The sequence below is a fragment of the Dromaius novaehollandiae genome, chromosome 17 (genome assembly GCF_036370855.1).
Source record: "Dromaius novaehollandiae isolate bDroNov1 chromosome 17, bDroNov1.hap1, whole genome shotgun sequence".
In the NCBI taxonomy this organism is placed as follows: domain Eukaryota; kingdom Metazoa; phylum Chordata; class Aves; order Casuariiformes; family Dromaiidae; genus Dromaius; species Dromaius novaehollandiae.
Window position 1 is genome coordinate 6,818,642 of NC_088114.1, and position 26,106 is coordinate 6,844,747.

A 26,106-nucleotide genomic window follows, 5' to 3' on the forward strand; every position below is an offset into this window, starting at 1 on the left:
CACACACTGTGATGCAGGAACTGTGATTCTCCCCAGCATTTCATTTCTCTCATTTAAAAAAAATCTGTATTTAATAATCTGCAATTTTTTAAGGCCAGAAAGGACCATTTGGTAAGATACTTTTAGGTTAACATAGATGACAATCAGTTTAGCATTGCTGTGCTCTACTTAGCATTTAAAGCAGCATGGATCTCTTTGCCCCAACATCGGTCCATCCCCTGGCACAGCAATTAAATCTGCCCCAAACCAGAAACCATTCCCCCTCCCCCCCCACACAGAGATCGGTTCTGTCTGCAGTTCTGTTTTGCACTTCCTATTCTCCTATCAGCTGCCATCTTTGCTTCTTCCAAGCCTGAGGGGAACAGGTTAGGAGTGTGGAGGAGGACTACAGGTATCATTAGAAGAACAGGAGGAGGGAAGCGCTGAATTCTTTCTGCTTCTTCCTTCCTTCTCAAACAAACAGGCCTGTGAAGAGAAGATGAAAACTATCCTTCGTGGAGCAATTCTGATCCAGTGCCCTTCCTGCATAGGTGGGCCAGTAGGGAAAGGTAGCCAATTAGAACGGGTTTTATCCTAGGCAAAGAGAAAAGAAAAACCACAAATCTCAGTAATTAAAGCATCCTGAAATTTTACTTCTGAGCAACTACACCCTGTCGCAATGTAAGCACTAGATTTTTAGTCTAACCAGAGCAGGATGCTAAAAGCGTGATGTAGCTTATAGTGTTTGTTCTGTCTGAAAATTAAGTTTTTCATTAAAAACCTTACATTATCATAGCTTTATCTTTCAGAGGCAGGGTTGAAATTTTGCCCTTTAAGAGATTTGAAAGTTACTATTTTAGGGCTTTAGAGGTGGCCATAGATTTCTGCAACATTTGACAGCCTCCAGTTTGAATTCCATAAAGATCACATTGCTGTGGGTTTGCATAGGTGGTGGCAATCCTTTTGTCCAAGCAATCACTGCCCTTAATGTGAGACAAGTTAGAACTTTCTTAACATGTAAACTTGTACTTCCCTTTTTTCACCCTTTCTAGAGGGTCTACCATGTTGTTCTAGTATCAGAATGCAAACCCACACCTAAAAGAGCATAGAGCAATAGGGTAAAGGCTTCATATTTTAAAATAGATGGCAAATAATGTTCTACCCCTCAAAGCAAAGTGTGAAGAGGAGTCCTTTCAGTATCTTTCAGATCGAAAATCTTGCTATGCAGCAGAGAATGAAGTGGCGACATCACAGATTTCTTTGTTTTCTTTAAGAGGTAGGCAGCTCTGCTGTACAAATTTCTGAAATGGTAGTTTAATGACCCTGCTCAGAAACAGATCTAGTTTTTCCAGCTTCAAGGTTAGCAGCGGGATTTGACAATGACCATCCTAGCCCCAACCCTCTCACTGGATGCACTGTATTATCTACAGCAAAAAAAACCCAAAAAACAAAGACAAAAACACACACACAAAAACCCCATTCTTTCAAATAGCAGTATTTTACAGTTCTAAAATGTATAAATAGAAAATGTTAAAAGAAACTCAAATGGCTTTCAAGTATTAATGTCTTGTTTATGAGAAAGACGTCATACATGACATGAAATGAGGAACAAATTTAATTCTCACCAAAGCAGTCTGATCAAAGGACTTGTTATCTGCTATTGCACCTATTACAGTGGAATGAATGGGAAAAGATGGCTGAACACATCAAGAAGTCAGAACTGTTCTGTGTGTGAGGCAATGTGGAGATTTTCAGATGTTTGCTAATTCAGCACTTTTTCATCTTGTCTTTTCACCTTTGTTGATACTTCCGGAGATCACAGAAAGTGTAACTAAATTTCTCTTCTGACAGGGAAACTAGGCTAAGTATTACTCAAAACTTTCAGGTGGTGGGAAAGCCGCAAACTATTTTTCAAACTAATATGGGGACACACATGAAATACACAATTAACTACATCTGTTTGTGCATGCTTTAGTGCCAAAAAGGAGATTTAGGGTTTCAAGTCTGTTCAAGGTACTCTGCCAGTTCAGAAGAGTTCTAATCAAGGGCCAGAATTCAACCATGCCACTTGGTAGGGAGATACAAAGTGAAAAGATATCCCTAATCCAAAGAACTTACAATCAAAATACATGGAAGGAATAATGAGTGGATATAGACAAACAAGAAGGATGCACAAGAAGCCCCTGAAATCCAACAACAAAAGCAAAACAAAACTAAAACCCTAAAAGCCAGAGTCTCTATATCCACTGGACAATTTTAGTTTCAGTGAAGGAAAACTTCTGAAGGAGTTTTAAGCAAACCAGTGAGATTTACAGAATGCTTCTCCCAAGTTCATTGAAAGTGTTCTTTCAGTAGAAGTGAAGCAATTTTATCAAATAACCAGATTCAGCTCTTCTACAGAATAAATCTGGAGGGCTCATTAAGTCAAGTGACAGTAGACACCCGAATTAAACTTTGGGTTAGAGAAGATGAAAAAAGGCTGGTATTTGACAGTCTGTCAAAAAGGTTCAGCACTGCATCAATCTTCCATTCTAACCAGACAAGCACACCCTTCATTCTTCTGGACTGTGTGCAGCACAGCCAAGTGTTTATAAGTGTTTTCTCTCTCAAAATATCTCACTATAGTCCTCAACAATGCAATGATTTTATTTTCTTTGCATAACCTTAGCTGTTTAACGCTCTTCAAGGCATGTTTGTGACAATTTTTGATGTCACAGCTTCCATATTTGCTACAGCTAAGGGAACTTAGAAACAGCTGCCCATTCAAACCAGTTTGTATTTCCACCATATCACATTCCTCTTTGCTTCTGGCTCCTTCTACCCTATCACACTGGACACCAGCTTGCTGTCTGTAAGGAACCTTTTAGAGCCCTCACCGTTAGTCCTGATCCACCTGTCAGGTTTGGTTTATCAAGTTCCTGCCTTCATCATTTAATCAATGAATTGGGAATTTGGCTGTCTCCTCACAAAGCACTTTTTCCTTTCTACCACTGGAACTTTTTTCCACTTTGTTTCCACATACACAAATTATCGCTCCCTCGCCTTAGCTTGGCAAGCGATAAGCTGCTGATTCCATCTTCCTCACTTAATTTTACTTCTGCTCTACCCTCTCATCTCACTTCCCCATTGTTAGATTCGCCTGGTCGATTATGCTATTTCATAGAATCAATCTGCCATATGGCATTACGCACAATAGCCAGGCAAGCAGAAGCAGGATATCTTCAACCACAGTGAAACCTGTACTGGAGGATATATTATGATTAAAAATACACTAACAATTTTTTTAAGCTGAAAAGGAAGCACCAAATTGGTGAACATGCTTTCCCTAAAGTGAAATATTTCAAAAGCTGTTCATATTTTCTTCATCAGCAGTCACTTCTCATTCTTTTCTTCTCGTCTTGACTTGCATGCAGTGACTAACCGCAGAGTGAAATCCTACAACCAGTTGTTGATAAAGGTTTCCAAAGATATCTCTCTTCCTGATAGCTTAAGATCCCTCATAGATACTTTGTCTACTGTGTTCCATACTGTCTGCCTTAACTAGTAGGGGCATTCAGGCCCCTGGTTTGCAATGTACTTATGTTTCTGTGACTCACTGTATGAACAACATGAATATTAAACAAGCAATAGAAATACTGGATTATTGGAATTCACAGCATTATACATACCTTTAGGACCTGCTCTAAGTTCTCCAGCTTGGCTTGGAGCTGGTGTTTTTCCTTTACAGCCAAATCTCGTTCTTTGGTCACTCTGATAAGGGTTTCTCTAAGATGTTCATAGTCTGATTTCACCTAGAAAAACAAAAATGTGACTACTCTCTGAGCAGATAATTAACCAAAGGAAAAACACTTCTGACACATACAACATTTCTCCATGTGAAAATGAAAATAGGAAAATAAGGAAAGAAAAAAGGAAAGAACAATATAAAAATTGCTGGAAGGGAAAAGTTCAATATGGAAATTGTGCATCTCCTACATGCACGCATGAAATGCACACTTTCTTTTGACAAGGACTACAATCTGATATCCAAATTGTAATTGTGCATAAGCTTAAATAAAAAAACTAAACAAATATACTACTTAACTTACAAAATAAATGACAAACAATTTCTAATTTCTCTGGATCTCAGGGGTGTCAGAGATGTGTGTACTACATAAAAGGTCTACATATATACATAGAAACATAACTCACACATTGTATGTTTTCCCAGACTATTCTTTTGTATAAGCTGACTTCAGAATAAAATAAAAAATTAAAATAATATGTATGATCTGCCTGTGCTAAAAGGTAATATTTTAAATCCATTTCTCTTTGATTCAAAAATATGCATTTTTATGCAACAAAACTCTTGCTCTCCCTTCAAATATTTGGATATAGCAGGTTTTAAAGAATCAGTTACTCACCAAGTAGGATTTGTTATCCTATTTAATTTTCTTGGTGCTAGCTTAACCAGTTCAGTATGACTAACTCTTTTTATACGGGATTTTGTGAATCATCAGTGATAGTGACCTGCTTATTTCATAAATACACACATACAGAAAATAAGAAAATATGATATTAAACTACCTTATCCTGCCATGGAAAAGTTCTCTCTCTTGAATTCAGATCAGTTGAAGATCTGATTTCTAATTCCAAAGCATTTTGTCAGTTTATATACCATACTTATATATAACCATAGGATTTTTATAGCTTGTATCATATCAAGAACTGAAATTTTTACATTTACATTTTACATTTACAACCACCAGTACTAAACACCCAGGTTAAAAATGTTTACAAACTACTACAAAAACAATGCTCTTCCCTTCCTTGCAATGTTGATAGGAGGTAAGAAAGTAAAAAAGGAATAGCAAACGATGTTCCAGGCAGCACTTGTTTTCCTTTGTTAATTGCAAATCAGAAACAAACAATGCTGGCAGGCTTACTGAGTAAGGAAAGGCAAAGCAGTATGAAGTGTTGGGAAAATGTGCAGGTTTTAATCTTGGTGCAGCTCATCTTTCCTTCTAAACTCAATCAAGGAAGTGACAAGTTCTTTTTTTCCATTTAGTTAGTGTAATTTCTTTTTTTTAAAGAACCAAGGGCATTAAGCACTCTCCAACACTGGTATCTCCTCGAGGATTTCCAAAGGGATGCTTTGGAAACTGACTCAGCCCTTCTATTTGCCTTCTGGCTTCAGTTTGTTAACTTGCAAATTCTGCTACAGACCAAACAATCTAAATTGCTCCAGCCAGCCCTAGTATTCATCTTTGTAAGGAGCTTTTTAGAGTGCAGTGGACCAGAAAAAACAAGAGGAAAATGGAGCAAATCATGTTTTCCACAAGAACTGATGCAATTATCGTCAACCTCAGGATTTTTTCTACACAGATTTTTCTTTTCCTGCATTTCTTTATAACTAAGGAAACTATTAAACAATGGATTTTCAGAATCTATTAACTTCCTGCATCCTTTGTATTGTATTTCACTGCTCAGATCATTCAATATATATTGTCGGAGAATAATGGAGTGGAAAAACAATGAGGTACTGCCATCAACAACGCAAGTTTGCTTTGTCTGTGGTTCTCAGTTGATTTACTGAAGATGAATGAAATCAAAGCTTTTGAACAAGTTTCAATAAAAGATTACTTTCTTCAGGCTTCAGTTTTTTGTACCTCTAAAATAGATGATACTGACTGACTACCTTTGTAAAGTATTTTCTAATACTAGTCATTGTAGCCTGAATAATTTGGGGAACTAGTGAGCATGGCACCTTTCTGCTATGTGTTTTTTCCAGTTGGCAGTGAAGGGGCTATAGGCTACAAACAGTAACTACAAGACTGCTGATGTAATTTAGAAAAGACATGAATTACAAATGGGTAGAACTGTAGTTGTTTTACACATCTCAGGATCTCAAAGCAGAGCAGCCAGATTAGGTAAAGCTTTATAACAACTGCCTTTCAACAGCTGCCTTTACCAACTGCCTTCTGATAATCACCCTTGTTACATCTAGCAATACTCACGGCTCTCAGTATTTCGACAGGGCATTCTTGTCAGAGCCTTCTCCTTCTGAAGATTTGGCATCACAGACAATACTGTGATAACAGTATTTATAGAACCCATAAAGCAGCATAAAACTTGCAAGTCTATCATTTGCTTATTTTTGTTTACACAAAACTTGTCACTAAATACAAATTGCATGATCTCTCCAGCAGGCTGTTTAGGAACATATGGGCATACATGAACTTGAATTACACACAGAACACATCAAAACATCAAAGTTCCCAGTGGCAAAAAGGTTGACCTAAATAGAGCACCATCCTAAACGGTTCTAATTTAATGAAAGAAACACAGGGAACATTTTGATCTATGATGTTTCTCTGTTTAATGCATCAACCAATTTCCTATCCAACCCATACCTTACTACTTATTAAATTTGCCCTCATCTGAATCAATTATGAAGGCCAGAACATTGCTAAAGTGTCTTCCACATTCTGAACTTTTAAATCCAGAAACCAGTTAGCAGAAAAACAAACAAACAGTTTATTTCATTGGTGAAAAGGTCCATCAGCCAACTAGTGAAAGACGATTTCTTCCTGTGTCAAATACCGTTTTCTTTCACTGATATGCTTAGACTGAAAAATGTTCTCTACCACTCACAATTTCCTATGCTGCATATAAATCACAAATGTCAAGCTTTAACTACTGTGCCCGGCATACAGAAAAGCAACCTAAAACCCACTCTTTGCCTTAATCCTAGATTTAGTGATCTGCCAGTTTTTCACATAACTGATGTGGCTGAGAAAATATAATTCACGAACTACCATCAAAATGTTATGTTTTCAAGGGTTTTTTTTAGAAATAACTTCTGAACATATCACGCCTATTCTATTTTCATACAAAAACACCCATCCATATATATTCAGATGAGCAAGGAAACGACTTAGAGACCAGAGTCTAGATGCCACTTCTAAGACCACGGTATTCTTTCATGAGCACTCTGCTCCGAGAACGCAACTTCCCTTCTCCGGTGCAGAATGCCAAAACAAAACTGTGTATAACTGAAGTACAATTTAAGTCTTATTTTGAGGATTTAAAGTTAGGACAGCCTTGTACCTGCTCTTTTCTAGGGTCAAATTTCAGCAACTGCACTGTATAATAAACTGTATAATAAATAAGCAATAGTTTTATCTGTGCTATGTAGTAGAATAGATATACACTCCTGCAACCCCATTTTCTTGGAGAAAGTGAGCCTGTCTTTCTATAACTGTTCTCACTGGGGAAAAAGAATAAATTATTCTGGACAGGTTTTCCCTTTCAGTGCTTTCTCCCACTGTTGGAATTCTTCTCCGTCTTCAACATGCAGTAGTTTCATAGTTTTGCAGGTTCTGAAATAGTACAAAGTAACCTGAAGTGCACAAACAATCCATCTTCAACCTCATTTTAGGTGTGGTAAAAGAAATGCAAATCATTCCCTCAAAACACCTGCTATGCAATCCAGAACACACAGATTTGTTAACATAAAGTATGCTGCAAAGATCCTCATCTCTTGCACATTTTTAAAGTTGCCAAAGGCAAGAGGGTATGCGTAAAGGAAGTCTTTGATCGTATTGAGGCTATGATACTAAATAGTGCAGGAATCCGGAATTGTTGCAAAGTGCTTTTCACAATATTCCATATATTCGAAGAGACAAACATCCACAATATGACAAATTCTGACCCTATGATAGTAAAACATAATTCTTCTAATAACTCCACTTAGGTTGACATTTCACTTCTATATTTTAAATTGCTTTTACTAGGTTGCTCAACATATCTCAATTTCTCTACTTGAGTAGGAGACAAACTTTATCTATAATAAAATACAGATATTGCATAGTTTTTCACCTTCTGATAATAAAAGAAGGCTAACATTTCTAGTGTCACAAGCTTACTGAGCCTTCACTGCATTAATACTGCATACTATATCTGTGTCAGCTAGAATACAAAACTGCCTAAGTGAATTTCCTCATCCGTATGTCCCTAGTGAAGTAAACAGTAAGGGTGATGCATAAGCAACAATAAAGAGAAGAGAAAAGCATTAGGAGAGGGAGAAATTCTAGACAGATGGATGAATGAAATTAAGTGATACTACGATCCACATGGTTTCCTTCTATCATAAAAAATTATTACATTGCTTATTTATATAAAAACAATTTACATTCTTCACCAAACCTGAAACAGGAAATTTCAGGTCTGCTTGGATACCAGGTGCTACACACAAAATGTAGAGTACATGCATAACCACCTTTGAATCTTAGTAATTTGCCACATTTGTCTCAGAAATTAAGTAAGACCTCCTTTGGTCTGGAATTTCAACACTGGGCTACTCTATGCCTCTCATTCACGTCAGAGACATCGAAACATACAGTTATCACTGTGTCTTGTGCATTTTGGGGATGGGCTTTCATCAGAGCCTACGTGAGTTATGGCTGTTCTGATGTGAGTGAGGTTGCTGAGCAACTCACTTAAACCCTGTAGAAATCCCAGATTGGAGTTTTATTTTTAGCTAAATGTAGCCCTGTAAAGTGGCTGGTTCATGATGTTTCTTCCTTCCACTGTGTGCATATGTGGTGAGGTAAGTAAGACACATCAGCACCTTCTCCCATACTACTCACGCCATGCAGTGTTTGCCACAGATATAATCACTATAGTCAGAAAGATATATTTTGTCCTGTAATGGGTACAAAAAAAAAACTGAAGAAAAATGCTTCCTAATAAAGCAGTTTTTCTATCAGGACCTGGAATAGCTGAGACATGAAGTTATGCCACCTGCCATGCTACGGGGAAATGACAACTGCTCAGTAGAGTTTTGGACATATACTGCTGAAAAAGAACATTTCAACATTTTATTCAGAAATTAAATAATGTGAAGGAAAAATGCAGAGTAGAAGGAAACCAAAAAATGCCGGATAAAAAACATTTCCATCAGGGTTATTTTTTGTTTTTTTAGGAAAAAAGGAGAATTTTGCAGTCAACTCTCTTAAAAATCACTGGAAAAGGCTTCTTTTTACCAAAGCCTAATACCAATTTACAATACTAAAAAATGATGTATCAGAGTATTAATGCATCCCTATAAAGCTTATCAGTGGGTTTAAAATTTAGAGTAACATTTGTTCATAAAAATAAATTTTTTAAACTATTTTTAATTAAAATATTTTATGTACTGAAGCTAAAACAAGCAAAGAAGAAAAATCACTATACATTCTACTTTTATCCACTCTGCAGCCTGATTTCTACAACAAATGAATGCATGTGTTCTATGCTTGTGATGATACCTGGTCATATTGCAGTGCCTTGTGAGATACAGTTGCATACTGAAGGCTCAGGCGATTCTTTTCTTGCACAACATCCTTCAGTTCATTTTCCTAGAACACAGGTAAAAGGTGTTATATACCATTTATCTTCATTATGTTACATCCTATTAAGTGCTAAAGGAAGCAGTATTTTGCATTATTTGGTATTAACAAACTCTTACGAGTAATAACAGGAACAAAGCCAAAGGCACTGAAGATGCAAAAGCAGCAGATTAGCTTGCAATTACAGTCAGCTCTATCATAAAAACAGATTTTTTCAGTAGATGATCTGATTAAAGATGTGCAGACAAACGGAGGTGACCTGACATCACAGGTCTGATGTCTATAAAAATATCTCCCTGTGGTTGTAACAAAGAGCTCAAACCTGGCTGCCTCTCTTAGAGGTGGGAAGAGACTTGGCTCCCAGAAAAAAGAAATGTTCTCAAACTTAGATGATCACAAGGCATTTTGAGGCTGAAAGTCAGCAACTAGAATACATAATCATTTACACTTTTTTATATTTGTATAAACACTCTGTTTATATTGTATATTTAATATATGTACATTTATACATTCAGATAGAATCTTTATTAGGATCTGGGTAGAGCATCTACGCAATACAGTGGTAGGCAAATCGGAAATGCAGACCAAAGTCAACAGAGAGGTACTTTACCTTTAAACATCAGGGCATTACTTCAGTGTCTAGTATATATCTTTATCTATTTATATGGCATTATAGTTTATATGGCGTTATATAAGAAGGTGGAAAAAAACAAATAAAATTCAAGTATACAGTCAAAGGTCAAACTGAGGGAAAAAACACTTTCTTGCATCATACAAAAAAATTCATGGAGCTTAGGAAAAACAGCAGTGTCCACTGATAGTTGTCAGAACATCGCTTTTGAATGAGTTTATGAAGACAGTTCTCTGAGAACAAATCTCTCATACCCATCACAAGGAAAGTAGGTACTGAAAGCATTTCAGAAATTCATGAGATTTGACTGAAAGGTTGGGAGGACTCAGGGGAAAAGGTTACACACTAGCCAGACTGGGAATTTCCAACTAACTAGATTTTAATTGTTATATCAGTAGTAAAACTGAACTATCTCAACGATTCACTCCCCCTTCTCCCTCTTCACTTCATGAGTTAAAAAAAACTAAAAAACTCCACAACCAGCCATGCTGGACAATGTGGAATCTTTCAACCTACAGCGTTTCTATTCTACATTATCCCTCGGAAAATTTGCTTAGATTTGCCAAAAAACTACATTAAGATCTGTAAAACTTGCAGGCAAGACTGGGCCCACTTTTGGGTGATTTGCAAAAATCCACACTATCAGCAGAGTTCTCCAGAGCTCTTCTAATTCTGCTTAGGTCTCAAGAAAAACTGTTCACTTTAATTTCTCTGTAAAATTCTCATTATGAAAAAAAAATTATATTGACCATTTTTGGTTTACCACATGTAGGCCCCCCAAAAGAGGAATTTTTAAATTCTAGTATTTAAATATTTTTCATACTACTGGACTCAAAAAACTTTTTATTGTAAGCATATCATATCCTAAATCACTTTCAACACTTTCTGCTTACAAAACCCATGTTTTGAATAGATACACAGTACTTTAAACGAACCAAAATTGTTAAACTATTTATCTAAATTATTTTCTAAGCATCATTAGTTTTGAGCGTCAGAACTAACAAAGCTTATGCGTTTCTGCCTAATGGCTACTTGACTTTGATATCTAAGAAGGTGTGACCTCCAAATGAGGTTTTTGTTATACGGTACATGCAGCTTTTCCTGCAATGAATTACTTCTAAGATCAAACCTGATTAAAATTTAGCCACTGGCTTCCAAACTTATGGGGTCACATACACAGACAGTATGATCATATGAATCATAGGAAACAAGATTAAAATGTCAGTTATATAAAATATCTCACACAAAAAAGGACATTCTGAGTTCTTCTAAGTGACAGTGATTTTAACATACCAATTCATTTTGCAGATAATATTCCATTTCTGACCACACTCTGAATGGTATTCTGATATCCAAGTTTGAATGTAAACGAAGGATAACAAAAATATTTAGCTCAGCTTAAGTAATGATCTTATAAATTATTATCATCTTACAGTATCAGAATGTCTCAATGTTTACTGGAAGCTGTCCTTTGAATACTAAATGTTAAGTGCTACTGCCATGAATTAAAAACAAAAGACTGAAACTGCAGAATATTCAGTCTCTCCTAACTACATATATACCTACTATCTCACGCATAAGGAGCTCAGCAATTACCGTTTCTCAAGTTCTGTTAAATCTGTTGTTTAGGATGCAATTAGAAGTGGCAGTCACACCCTGTGAGATGCTAGACAGTTCTGAGGGCCAAAACAAGGAAAATTTCTTAGCTCATGTTACATTTTAATAGGCGTGAATTAAATCAGTAAATATTTTTACAATATGAGCAAACTGCACTATACAGTTCCTTGGATATGCAAATAAATCATTGTACAGTATTAATTACTGAAAGTCACTTATAAAACATTGTACATCTATTCTGAACTTTACAAGGGAAAAACAAGCTACACTACTGCTTTCAAACCCTTACAAATTACAGACTGTACCCTGCAACATTTAAGTCAGGCCAGATTTAACATTGACTTTAATGAATCAGTTTGCATTTGCTGCAAATCAATACTGCTCAGCTGACTTTAATGTGGAACAAGTGACAGCAAGTTACAAGTTTTTAAATGGGGAGAGGAAGGGAAAGGAGAGGTAGATTAATTGACACAAATCTAAGCCAGCATCTTGAACACCACACTTAAATTCTCCAGAAAGGAAACTGGTTTATGAGAGACGGCAGAGCAACTGAGCTGGCTGTTAATCCTACCTGAAGAAAATGCCTTTTATGATGTTATCTGCAAGGTTGAATGGAAGTAGGGCAGTAACCATCTCTGTTTCACTGGCCTTTAGTTATAAGTCTATTTCTGTTATGTTTCTGTTACTTTCAGTGGCAATACCTGTGTTCCCTATCCCAAATAAATCCTTTAGGATCAAGAATCACCTGAAACTGTAAGAAGAACTGCTGGCACATTTCTAGCCTAGAAAATACAAAGATAAAGAAAGAGACACAGCAACTAAGAAATCTGGAAGTGAAGGTCCATTTGTGCAGTATTTGCGAAAACAATATAATGTATTCATAAGCATTATCAATGTGTTTCAAAGTGACGTAAATACATGGACATCTATAATACTTAGATTGTTTGCTCTCAGAAGAAGCATTAGCAACAAATGATTCATGAATAGTCTCACTAATGTGAGGTAAAGCCAGAAACTGAACCTAAGTCTCCTAAGTTTTCGCCAAATTACTTTATCAGGTCTTCTATTCTGAAGATGATACATGTCATAATTACTGCCAACTCATAAATTTCCATATTAGTTTCAATAATTTGTTGATCTGAGTCATCTCTTGACAAAACTAAACCCATACGACAAGGGCTCTGACAAAAGAATTCTGGTAGATTTTGCTGCAAAAGTTTAAATAGCTGCTGCCTATTATTATCACTCAGGTTCTTCTGCAAAAGGTTATCAGAATGGCCCTCTCTCTTATTTCTCTTCCACCTCAGTTTGCAGTCTAGCATTTTAGTCAAACTACTCATAAAGAAAGGTTTCAGCAACAATGTCCATCTACACAGTAAGTGGCTGTGGTATGTACAGACACTGACTCCTTCATTTGCCTGGTATAAGAATGATAACCTCCAGTAAAGGGACAGGTATCCAGCTGGGAACAGTAACATTTTAAACCACTGAACCGCTAGAACTCATGTGTTAGATTCCTAACACATCAAAGTAATCATAGATAGTAGTAATTTTTTCCTATCGAGTATCAAGAGATTGGGTTATTTTAAAGCTCTTTTGCCAACTCTGCAAGGATTGCAAGATAGAAATAACAATTTTTAACTTTACTCAACTTCTTTAAAAGGTTTCTACAACTTCTGAGATGTGCCTAGGATTTTGGAACAATACCTAAGTCTTCAATGGTTTGGATCATGGAAAATATTCACTGCTAACAATCTAAAACAAGCTGTCTACCCAGAATTTCCCCCTACACCCATATTAAAAATGAAATGGAAAGAAAAAAAGAAGCAGGTTAATTAAAGTTATGCCCTTTGGCACGGTAAGCAAAGCTGGAGAAAGGAGGCTATGGAGGCTTGTGCTTGTTCACCCCACAGGAGAAATACTACATAAGATCAGAAAAACGCATACAGATGAAGTTATCCATCTCACTTCTAAAATTCCCTAGGATACTTTCATAACTCAATCACATAAAACTTTCACATCTGGTGAATATATTTGCTTGATCTACAAAAACGCCCAACAGTCAAACATACATGAGCGGTACCTAACGTTCTGTATGTGGAGAAACCTGGTGTTCACTGAACTCTCAGTTTCCCCTGTGATGAACTCACTGCATACAGTAAATGGTTGTTAACTTTCCCTTTTTCACTTTGTTCATTCTTACTACTTATCTGTAGGAAAAAGCATTTAAACAGTACAATTCTCAAACATTTTGTATCATATACCAGAACACAGCTGAACATAACAAAAAACAACAGTATTGCTAATTCAGCTGGGGTTTTGGTGATCTCATAGAAAGGAAAGCAACAATTAAAATCCCTGCTTTTCTCAGAGCCTTCTTGGAGCAACGAGCTTCTATTTGATCTACAGAAAGGAGCTACAGAAACACAAAATATTCTCACGTTTGCTTATTATTTAACAGTAGCCTCAGCTGAAAATCAGATCCGTGTGTTGCGCAAATAAAAAGAGATTATCACTACTCTAAAAAAGTCTGCTTTTTAAATTGAGAAGACAGAGAAGCAGTGGAAGAGGAAACAGAGATATGGAGAGATCAAGTTGCTTGCCAAAGGTCATGCCCCCAAACTAAGAGGTTGGATGACAGACCTACTCCCAATCTGTGTTCCCACACACTAGCCCAGTTGTTTGCCATGGCCTGAGAGTAACCTGCGGTTAGATAACTGAAGGAGCATGTAGTTATTGCTCAAATAGGCACACAAGCTAGTTTTGGTGTAGTATACATGAGCATCACAGAATCACACGTAGCTGGGGTTCAAAGGGACCTCCGGAGATTGTCTCGTCCAACCCTCTGCGCAAGCTGGGTCACCTAGAGCATGTTGCCCAGGAGCGCGCCCAGCCAGATATTGAATATCGTCAAGGATGGACACTCCGCAACCTCTCTGGGCAACCTGTTCTAGTGTCCAACCACCCTCATAGTAAAGAATTGTTTTTGTGTGTTCAAGTGGAATTTCCTGTGTTTCAGTTTGTGCCCATTGCCATGTCCTGTCAATGGGCACCACTGAGAAAAGTCTGACCCCATCTTCTTGGCACCCTCCCATCTCCCTGAGCCTTCTCCAGGCTAAATGGTAGTACTTTCACAAATGGTTTATGTTCTCAAAATTTCTCATGTTCAGCTTCTCCAGTGTCGAACGTTTCCAGCTGGTAATTGTACTTGGAGAAACACACTTGCCATATTCATTATACATTCCCTCTTCTCACCAGAAAAGGCATTTCTTCTTTGGTTAGTGGGAAATACTACATGGATTTTTTGAAAACAACATTTACCATATCATATTTGTTGCAGTGTGCTGATTTTCTGTCTAATCCATTGACTTTAGTGGTTTGGTCCCTCAAAGATGTCTGCTTCCAGATTAATTAAATATAAGCCTTCAACAGAAGAATGACTAAAGTCACTCCCAATTGCCCCAGGACTAAACTCCATCTAATAAGCGATTCATATATTAAAAAAGAGAATCTAAGTCATGGGGAGGAAAAGACATTTTAAGTTTCCTTCCATGGACAAAACAGAAAATTCGAATTCGTTGCATAAAACCTTTTTGACAAACAGTCAGTCTCTGAAAGTTGCCAGTTCATGTTTGCTCTAAGAAGTGCTGGCATACCACTACTGTGTACATGCTGATTTGATGGGGGCCAGAGAGAAGCACAAATGGGTGTTTTTCATTTTGGGGGGAATCCAACACATTTGATTATTATTTTGCTCTGTTGTGATTTGATTTCATCAGGATTTTAGGATTGGATCCTGAAAGAGTTTTGAAGCTTCAAACACATTTTAAGGGAGACAGGTGCCTTTTGAAAATCCCAGCTATGTTTTTTCTCTCAACGGAAGACTATGCTTCCTTAAGATGATGTACTCAAATGAGAAGTATTTTTCCATTCTGTTCTCCTTTGCTTGGCAGCTAGCACTGAATGCATTAACAACAGGGCAACACTTCTCACTTCAGCTCTTACAACTGCCAATTTGAAACAGAACCTCCAAGTCAACAGAAAGTAGAGTCAGCAAATACATAGGGTAGCCATCACAAATGACGGACTTACTGGCAACAGGCTGGGTATGTTCTTCTTGCCTCCAGCTTGTCTATGAATGCTAGGGCTTCTCCACCACAGCATTCCCTTCTTCTCGATTTAATAACTCTATGAAAAGTATAAAGGGAACATGCAGAGGCCTCTCATTGCTTAGGCCTAAAGGAAATTCTGTGGGCTTTTGCAATTCATTTTGGAGCTTGAAGAACTGGATTCAGATTCTTCAATTTCTTGACAACTAACCAATACCAGTCTAAAAAAGAAACCTGTGGAAAGCATTACCATGCATTGTACCATCATCCTTTCTAATTTTTTATACAAATAGCTTTTGACTTCCTTTTATAAATTTAATGAGGGTTTTGTCTTTTTTCCCCTGCTGCTCTCTGTCCTGTTCTTCATTTGTTCACTGTATGTAACAATTCTGATAATTGAATTGTACCTAAGAAGCAACATTTTACTACATTCCAAGGAGATCTGTCATTTCACCTATTCAAATCAATACACTGCAGCTGTTAATACAGGCAAGTAAACTGAAGATTAAGAACTCCTCAAGCCAGTTACTCCAGAACACTGTATAAAACATATGAAAAGGCAAATGCTGATTAAATGTTGGCAGACTAATGTGCAAGTAAAATGCAAGCAGTACCTCACACTTACGAAAAGCTTCTCATCAGCCACCAGTCTTGACACTGGGTTTCAATCAATAGTTGAACACATAGTTGAACATTAGTCTGCCACCCCCTTCTCTAATGATATTGCTACACAAATACCCATTAAAAAAAATCAAGGGCTTGAATCAATTTATTTACTAGCCTGATAAAAGATAGCCTGCATCCAAAAATTTTGCAAACAGAGAAATGAATGTGGGAAACGAATGGTAAGAAAAGAAGCAACAGAACCTGTATTTAGAACTATTCCACCTCCCCTTCAAGGGAAAATTGAAGTATCTCTTGTTCACTGTCACAGCTTAGTATCAACAAGCTACAGAACAAACAAAAAAACACAAACTTTTTCTAACGCATGTAGGTACAAGTTGCACAGAGCTTAGATGTCTCCTGCTTAAGCTTCCTTACTCAGCTAAGTATGAGAAGCATAAGCCATACTTACATATACTACATATGTGCTGGTATGCCAATCAAGCACGTACTCATACCAGGACCATATATGGAGAGAGTTGCAAAAAGAATCTGAAACCTTGTCTTTGAAATACAACATGTCAGATAAAATTCTAAACAGCAAGGATATTTCCTGCTGGATGTAAGGAATACTTCAGGTATTCTCAGCTCAGACAAGCATTTCATTTTAGGAAAACAACACTAACAATGATCTTATCAGCCTCTGTGAAGTAAACTGATTCAGAAAATTGACAGTAATGTATACAAATCTCAAATGTATACAAACACTTCCATTTTTTAAGGGGCGCCCAAAGCATTACATGGATTTAAAGACTCACCCACCAGTACATCCATCACAAAACATGAGACCATTAACAAAGAAACATCTACAAAAAATTAAAAATAAAAGACATATTAAAAAGAAAATATATTACCTTATATATGAGTTTCATCTTTTTCAGTGCAGAACTGAAAGCAAAAATGTGTGTTCATAATACAGCAAAAGAAGAAATCCTCCTACAGATATGAGGACTGACTATAAAAATTCACGGTAGGAGGATGACTTCTGTAGATTTAATACAATCTGACACTACTGTCTGGGTAACAAGGTTCTACATTGCCTGGAGTAAGGCATCTGTTGCCCTGTGTGCTAGTTTGCTCATCCATCAATTATTTTTGTTTCAAAAAAATGTTATACACTATTTATTTGTAGCTTTTTTCTTTGAGACAATTTGTTTTTGCCAGTAACCTGGACTGACTGTATTAGAGCACTCTGATCATAATCCCGTATGATAGTTCTCTATTTTGATGATATATGAATAGAATCACATCACTCCAAGAGAAAAGTGAAAACCTCTGGTCTACAGGTACTTAAAGAAAAAGGAGAACATGAAGAATCTTCTGATCTTTTTTCACATATTCTTGCCCTGTAAATGCCTCACTTCTAAGGTCACCAACTCATTTTCTCTTCTTGTAAAAGCTTGATTTTAAAGGCAAAGCTGACTCATCCTGAATAGTACACAGTGGAGCTATTTAAGAACTTCAGCATGGACAAGCTAAAAGAGCTAGGCTGAGAGGCACAGCCTGTACAAGAAGTTGCCAATAACACCTTTCTAATTTTCTCTTTGTAATTAACACGGAGATGATGCAAGAGAAATACAGGCTATCCTGCATAATTCTAACCACTATAAGATATAGCACTGAGCAAAGTGGAACTGGAAGCAAGTGGAGAAAAACTGCATTCACAAGAGATGCTTCTGTTCTGTTACTGTTCATTAATGTACTGACACCCATTCTATTATATCTGACAGTTTTGTATAGATGCCCGTAAGATAAAAGTGGGATCAAAGAAAACACTAAAAGATGCTGAATGTCCCCGCCCACATCCTACAAAGGGTACAGTACTACCCAGTCCTGGCTTCCAGAGTTATCAAGTTTGATAGTTAGAAGGTTACCTTTTTAATAAACTATATCATGAGTTAGATATAACCTATTTCCATGTGGGTTCACAAACCAGGTAGCATTCTGACCTGCTATGTTGGAATATACAGTAAAGAAGACGGCTTATGAACACACTGGATGAGATCCTGGAATTCCTGAACTCAGCAGGAATTTTGCTATTTTCTTAAATAAGACCAAAATTTCATCTGTTTTGTTAAAGTCCATTCCTACACTATTTTAAAACCTATAAATGTAATGAAAAGTAATGAAACTAAAGACTCTTGTTTGACAGGTTTTATAATTTCACTGTGGTTCTGGCTCTCAATTGTCACAACGAAGTAAATGTTAGTAAGTAGCACAGGAAAGCATATTTTAACATTTAATAATGTTAGTGTTTAAAGACTAAGGAATTAAACTTGTATAGAGAATATTAATAGGCAGATACAAGTTTATTCTGCTACCATTCTCATGACAAAGGAGGCTGTATTTAGAAATGCTCACATTTTAAATAAGATCACTTCACAATTAGATTTTCTTCATTTTAAAAATAGGAACATTTCCATGCAAATTATACTCTGCCATAATAAAAGAAAACAAATGCAATTTTTACCCTCTCATCAGAAGGCTGAGTTTAGCATAAGAAACACCATATAAAAATAGCACTTCTTAAAAAGCACTACTAAACAAGGAAGAACACAAGAACTGCAGTTGTCTTGGCACTAGTGACCGGGACCAGATATTATGGAATAAGCATAAAGAGTGAGTGGATTATATTATTTTTCACTTCAGTAAGACTTTTCAGGTAATAGGCTTTCCACTACCAATGCATTTCACTCACGTTCCTTTTGTCTTGTGCATTTGGAGCATTAGCTCTTCACACACTTTGTTTTTTCACACACAATTTTTTACCACCTCAAATCCATGACCACTGTAGTGTCACAAGATAAAGTACTCGCTGCTATGTTCTGCAGGATCAGAGAGAAAAAGACAGATTTCCAATGGCACTTGGAGGCTTTGATTACTGATGTCTGATGAGTGCACCCTCAGTGCTGGTGAGAACTACATTAATAGTTTCCTCAAAGAATCTACTCAAAGTTTAAGTTAAACATTTGTAAATAGCCTTCCTGGAACACGGCCTGGAGTAATACAACCAAAGGAGTTTATGGATACAGAGAGATTTCATTCTTCCCATTTCTCCTTCCTCACAACACACCCATTTACTAATTACCCCCCACCCCAAACCTTTAGATAGGTAGGATGCTCTCTCACAGAAAAAGACTTGGTGCCTTTGAAAAACCAGTCCTAATTGTCCAACTCACATTCAGGAGTTCTGATATAGCAGGGAAGACCTAAAGACCCATTACACCATCATGACACTGCAGAAAGGTCAACGACAGTCACATAAGCTCCTTCATATTTGGGTGAGCATGGGAACTACCCTCTCTGAACCTGAAAATGCATGAAATAAGCAGAGAATAGAGTGGACCATGTCTCCCCTTCTTGTCCAAAGACCTAAGTGAGCATGCTAAACATTTTATACTTCTTCTTCTTAGACATCAAAGCACAGAAGCAGTGTGAGATAAGAATCCCACATATGGGAGAGTTAAAACACATATGTTGCTTGTCCAAGACAAGACAGCATGACAATTAAAATGTTTCAACTAATCTTGAAATCTTCCCTCACTCCCCCTTGGTGATTTGACCATACTCCACCAAGTTTAATTTCCATTTCTATGGTCAGAGAGAAATCATTGTTGTGTTCCTCAAATTAACTGATCAGAAAGGGAAAACCGGGTCATTGTGTTCGATCTTCACATATACTCACAGTGGTAAGTCCTTGCTCCAGTAAAAACAATATTTAGATAGGATAAGCATTGCAGAGACATCTGCTTGTGAAGATATCAAGAACCACTCCATACTGAGGAAGAACAGTCGTGCTAAAGACACAAGCTAGCAGCTGATGCACACACACAGGTTCTATACTTAGCTGTCTCCCCCTGCGTAATCCCTGGAAATCATGCTGTGCATTTCACTTTAATAGAAGCTGTGGATAAGTAGTTTCTCCAAAAATGATGTTCCACAATCCTAAGATGGATCACTGAGAAAATGAGGCATTAAAAAAAATTAATCATTGTTTTTAAAATACTCTCTGCAATTGACTTTCCCAAAGACATTACATGAACCAACACGAGACTGAATTCTTTCTGGAACCCAGTGCTGAGCTTTGAGCTTTACCTGTGGTCACCTCTCAGTCTGAACTTCTAAATACAAACTACAACTGCCATAAGGCAGTTTTTTAAAGTCCCAGTCATGTCTATATAATTCTTGGCAGTTATGAAATATCATTACTACACATACTGAACGATTTACAAACAAAATGAGACATACCCTCTTTCCTAAAGGTGATGGAAATAACATCAGGTTTCAAATGGGAAAGTTGTTGCTTGTCCAAGATAAGACAGCATGGCAACTGAAACATTTGAACTGATCTCAAAATCTTCCCCTTGCTCCTCCCTTGGTGATTTTTCCATTGCTGAAAAAACTACTTGAACATTAGCTTTTCATTCGAAAAGCAGCTTTGGAAATTAAAATGCCCACAGACACTTCCATCGTTTAGAATACCCAGCAGAAATTTTAAAGTTGCAAAACTTTTAATATCAATGTTAATAGTAAATATAACACTTAATCCAATATGGAGTAGTCATTCTCCAAGAGCATCTTCACTTTTCTAAAACTTTTCCTTTCTGAAAGATTAAGGATTTCTCTTCCCACTCCCAGTCACCATATTTCAAACTGTTTCAGTGTTTCTAGGCAACTTGGAAACCGGATCAGCAAAAAAGCTCCCTGGGAAAGATGCTGTACATTGTTCCAAGGAGTCTGAAATGACATGTTATGAGTCAAAGAACCCTTCACATCTCCAGCTCCTTATGCTAGAGCTTCGATGGGAAGGGAGTTTGCTTTTAACGTATCTGCTAATACCGACACAAGGTATATTATCCTTTTTACAGTACAGGAGCGAGAGATCACCATCAGATCTACCTGAAGCTTTGGAAGATTTCCCTATTTTAGAATCCCATGTAACCATATTGCTTTAATTTGCTGCTGCTCAAACCAAGGCTAGCACTGAAAATTGTTCATCACATTCTGTCTCATTTTCTTCACCTATGCTGCATAATATGAAAAAGTTCAGACCCTTTCATCTCTTATAATAAAGAAAATGGGTATAGTGATAATCTTTCGACATATGAAATGCAATGGTTTTATTATAGCGTCCACATTCAAGAATAAATAACATATCTGACATTGTAATGCAGCTGTTCATAATGAATTAGCAAATATGCCATATAAGTTATCTTTAAGACATTACTGTTGGACTTCATAACTGTTATGGCTGAAAGAAGCAAACGTGAACACAGTAAAAAAGGGGACACACCTTATGACAGCATTAATTAGTATGTGATGCTATGTCAGGATTTTATAATGGCTTTTTTTTTTCTTCATGAGGTATGTGTAATGCAACGCCTAAACCTTATACTCCAAAACAAAAAATCTCTTTGCACACTTCCAGCTTCCTACACAAGCAAAATGAAGTCTCCAATTGGCAGTATATGGTGTTACCATTTTTCTTGTTAACTTCTACAGAGAGTATCAAACAAACATCAGCCACACAGGCAAAGAGAGCAGTTGTAGTACTTAAGTTTTCAATACCATCTTTTTAAAACTTCTCAACAGTTGCAATGAAATGTTATCATTAGATACCTGCCTAATTCCTTGATGACAAAATCATATATAATCTTCTTGTGAAAAAAGAGTATACAAATGTATGTCTGATAACTGAAGAATCAATTCAAGTCAATTTTAGGCCTATCGATTTCACAGAATAATAAGGGGAAAAAGAGAGGTCAATTCTTATCAGTAATGAGGCATTTATGTATGTTAAAACTGTAATACTTTTGGCCTAAGGCTGTTTCACTAACTAAAATTACACAATATTGATGATGCTTTCAACAGGGACGAAATAGAAATTATTTTCATAGGCACAAATTTTAACAGAGGCTTCATACCAATGTAATTCTACCACCTACAATGCAGCTGTTCCTGATTTAGCTACCTCAAGCACTTATACAGTGTGCTTCAGCCTCTACTGGGCTACTCTCCAAGGGAAAATAGGTAGCCGTATACATCAATAAGTTGAAGTAACCTCAAGTCAGCCAAACTACTATTTAGTATTTCCATTAAAAAACTAATGCATTTATGTTCCACCACACTGTCAGATAATTGTCAGCTGCTGGGAACATAAACAAAGCCAAAGATACAGTAAAAATACTTTTCTGTAATATTTAATACTGGATTAATCTTAACCTTTATATTACAATCGTGTTTTCCCTCGGATGGTATTAGAAAATTAATCCATTTGATTTGTGAGTTGAGGCGAAATCAATATATTTCCAGGGCTTTTTCTTCAATTATTTTTACACCGAGTCCTCAACAAAATAAATAAATCAGTGTATCTAAGAGATAGAGGGTCTAATTCTCATTTACCTTGGCACAATTCTAGTGACTTTAATGGCAACTTATCCAAGGGAAAGAGAAATATCTTAAATTATCCAGAAAAGGAAGGAAGAAATTTCCATGGAAGAAATGAGTGAACAAAATGCTTGTTCTTGTATAAAGGCACAATGAAAACACAGTGTGGGGTAAACATTAACTCCATTTGAATGCTAGTATCAAACTGGCACTGCTTGAAGAGGACATTTCCTAATGCCTGCTTAACAGGCAGTAGGGAATATATCTTATTTGATTTTACCATCATACTCCATGCTTCTTGTTTTACATCTCCAATTGGTAGTGACTTGTTCTATGGTCTTGACCCCAGTGGATATGCCAAGGACGTAATTTTTTTTGTAGGTCATCAGCATCCAAATATTTAAAATAATTAAAATGCATAATGTGGTTTCAGCTGTTTTCAATTTGTACTCACACTTTATGATAATTTGTAAGAAATTTGCTATCTACCTTTTCTACTTATTTTGATTTCACTAGTGGGAGAACAAACAAAATGCGTCAACTAGACAAACAAGAACAAAGTTCTTCTGATCACCACAGGAACTCATTAAGGATAAGGCTGCAACCGAAAGCAGCTATTCAATTATCTACTGTGGCATTAAGATTTCCATTTGCTGATCAACAGAAGATATACAGAAGACCAGTGAACTGCAATGAAAACTGGGAATTCTCTCAGTAGAATACTTCATGGGATCTTCTACAGACCATGTACGTTAATAACCTGCGAACGGACCTGCTGCAGATGCTGCTATACAGGACTGTCTCATGGAGAGGTCATCAACTTTGATTAAATAGTCGATTTCATTGCTCTACTTCTTCTAATAGAAATTTCTTACTCTTACAGAAACAGAACAAGCCATTTCTTGTTCTATTTCACTGATAAGTAAAATGCAATTAGTTAGATCAGCTTTCACAAATACGTCTCAAAAAGCTTTCCTTTTTGTCATGCACAAAGAGGAGAGAATAGCAAACAAGATCAGCCGTTGTCATGGTAACATCATGCCCCAGCAGGTGAAAAACTCAGTCCTGTGGCAGTTAAAAAGAAGGATGAAATGTACTGAATCAAAGTGTAACATCAGCCAGCACCCAACAATGTTTTTTCATGGACTGGCATCTTTTAAAACAATAAATTTAGAGAGGCAAATGTTAAAAAAGAAGTGTGAACTCCGATGACACTAGTAATCATTCAATTGTCTCTCAGAGTAATTTTAATGGACAGAGGTTTATATTGATACGCTGCATAATTACTGAAATCTCTACATTATGTTTAGAACAATTTAAAAAATTACAAGTGACTTGAAAACAGAAGATAATTTTTCATTTAAAGACAGATAAATAAAAATATGCTGAATAATTCTAAGAGTTAGATGCCAGAAGTGCCATTCAGAAGCAGCTTTTCATGCTCCAAAATTTCTGCTTATAGAACAGATAGCATTACAGCTTTTGAATAAGACTCTACAGTAAATTTTGCATCTTCTGTTAAACATAATATATAAAAACACTAAAGTTATGAATTAACCAAATCAAAGTGCAATGGGCTACTGCTTTCGCTGCAAGTTTTTTTTTTTTTTTTTTTTTTTTTTAAGAAAAAGCATACAAAACTCCATACTACTGGGCCACAGATCCTTCTACAGTCCAATCAAATCTTCCTTAATTAAGATTAGCTACAATTGGGTGTTCTCCTCAAAACAGTGCATTTCCATTTACAGCTATCAGAACAATCTTTTGCATTGCTTTCCTAATGAGAACAAATGTGCAGCTAAGTCACGAAGCCTTCTTTTCACCTGCAGAGCTCTCAAACGATGGGGAATCACCATGTCTCATATTCTGTTAATCAAAGATGTTTTAAACCATTTTCAACACAAGTTAAAAACTAGAAAAAATGGATATACATGTGATCTCTTGTATAATACAATAAAAGTTAAATCTGAAAGGGCTGCACAGTTTGTTCTAAAGAACACAGTTTTCATTTTCTCCGTCCATTTAGCAAAACGTAATCATTTTAACAAAGCTTAATAGCTTTACTATGTGCAGGTACACACACCTTTTTTTTCTCAATAAGGATTCTCAAGAAGAATACAATGGGGTAAAAGAGTCCATCAGTCTGAATTTGAAATTATATCATTACTTATGCTCCAGGAGGAAGCAATAAGTGAACTGTGCATTCATCTCACACACAGGACAACAAAGAGTTCAGATGCCTCTATCGCCTGCCATTACAGGCAGTATATATTTTACAGAAAACAGATCTGTTTAGAGTATTCCTTTAATTAAAGCAATGCTGTTTCTCATCCTTCCACTTAATATGATCTAAAGTCTGTTGCAAGGACACCAAGAAGGAGCAACACAACAGCTGACAAATAATAGAATTCACCAGAAATGATGGATAGATTTTTAAAATAAAATGCTATTAATTTATCACTGCTCTGCTCAAACCTTTGTTCAACCTTGAACCATAGTAACGTACTAGACTTCATACTAGGCACTACCTATTAGAACAAAAGGAAAGTCCCTGCCTAAATGTATTTATTACATTTTGTCTTTTAAAGCATAAGACAAAATGGGGACTAGAACCAGTATAATTTTGGAAGCAAGAAATCTGTTGCTTATAGAAAAATAAAAGTAGCTTTTAAACACAGTTTTTAAGCAATGGCTGCTTGAAGACACTTTGCAGCTTAGAGTAATAAAAATGGTATTGGGAAAGGTAATTTGGCGGAGTACAAGTAAAGATGATAAGAGCAGTATCTCCATAAGAAATTATGTTTGCATACTGATAGATATACATATATGCTGAGGTTATCGATAATTTGTACAGTAAATCTGGGGGGAATGTATGATACCTATTTTTCACAAAGAGGAACTGAGTAATTAACTGTAGTCTCAATTCACTTCTTTGAAAAAGTGGGGCAGACAAAATGAACTATTCTGGAAATGTGGTCTTAGATGATTAACCTGGTGCTGAGCAGCAGTACGAAAGCAGAGCCAGATACTGACATAAAAATCCTTCCTCTTGTATAATATTGTTCTCCATGGAAACCTGCAAGTCTTTAAACCTTTAAGAACTATCACAGCTCCTCTGGGTTTTTATTTTATTGTACTGTCATAAATCTGTTCTGCAACTTTTTAATCTATGAGGACAATTTTCCAGGTATTTTCAAGGAGAGTACAACACAGACAAAGTGCTTTGTGCTAACATATCATAAAAAGCAACACAAAATCTAAACAATAAGTCTAGCACGTTCGTTTTCCCTTTCTTCTCTTTCCTAAACATAATAAATGCTGCCAGGGAGATATTTGTATATTATTCTAC

General features: G+C 36.5%; 1 protein-coding gene across 2 annotated transcripts in view; it reads right to left on the bottom strand.

The window, feature by feature from the left end:
• The window catches only part of RIMBP2 (RIMS binding protein 2), a 159,771-nt gene that overhangs the window by 62,516 nt on the left and 71,149 nt on the right, over positions 1–26,106 (bottom strand). For both annotated transcript variants that reach the window (XM_026095312.2, XM_026095310.2), the window contains 2 exons: positions 9,270–9,359; positions 3,648–3,770 (listed from right to left, as the gene is read on the bottom strand). In XM_026095312.2, the coding sequence (XP_025951097.1) occupies positions 3,648–3,770; positions 9,270–9,359 (213 nt within the window). The remainder of the gene's footprint in view (positions 1–3,647; positions 3,771–9,269; positions 9,360–26,106) is intronic.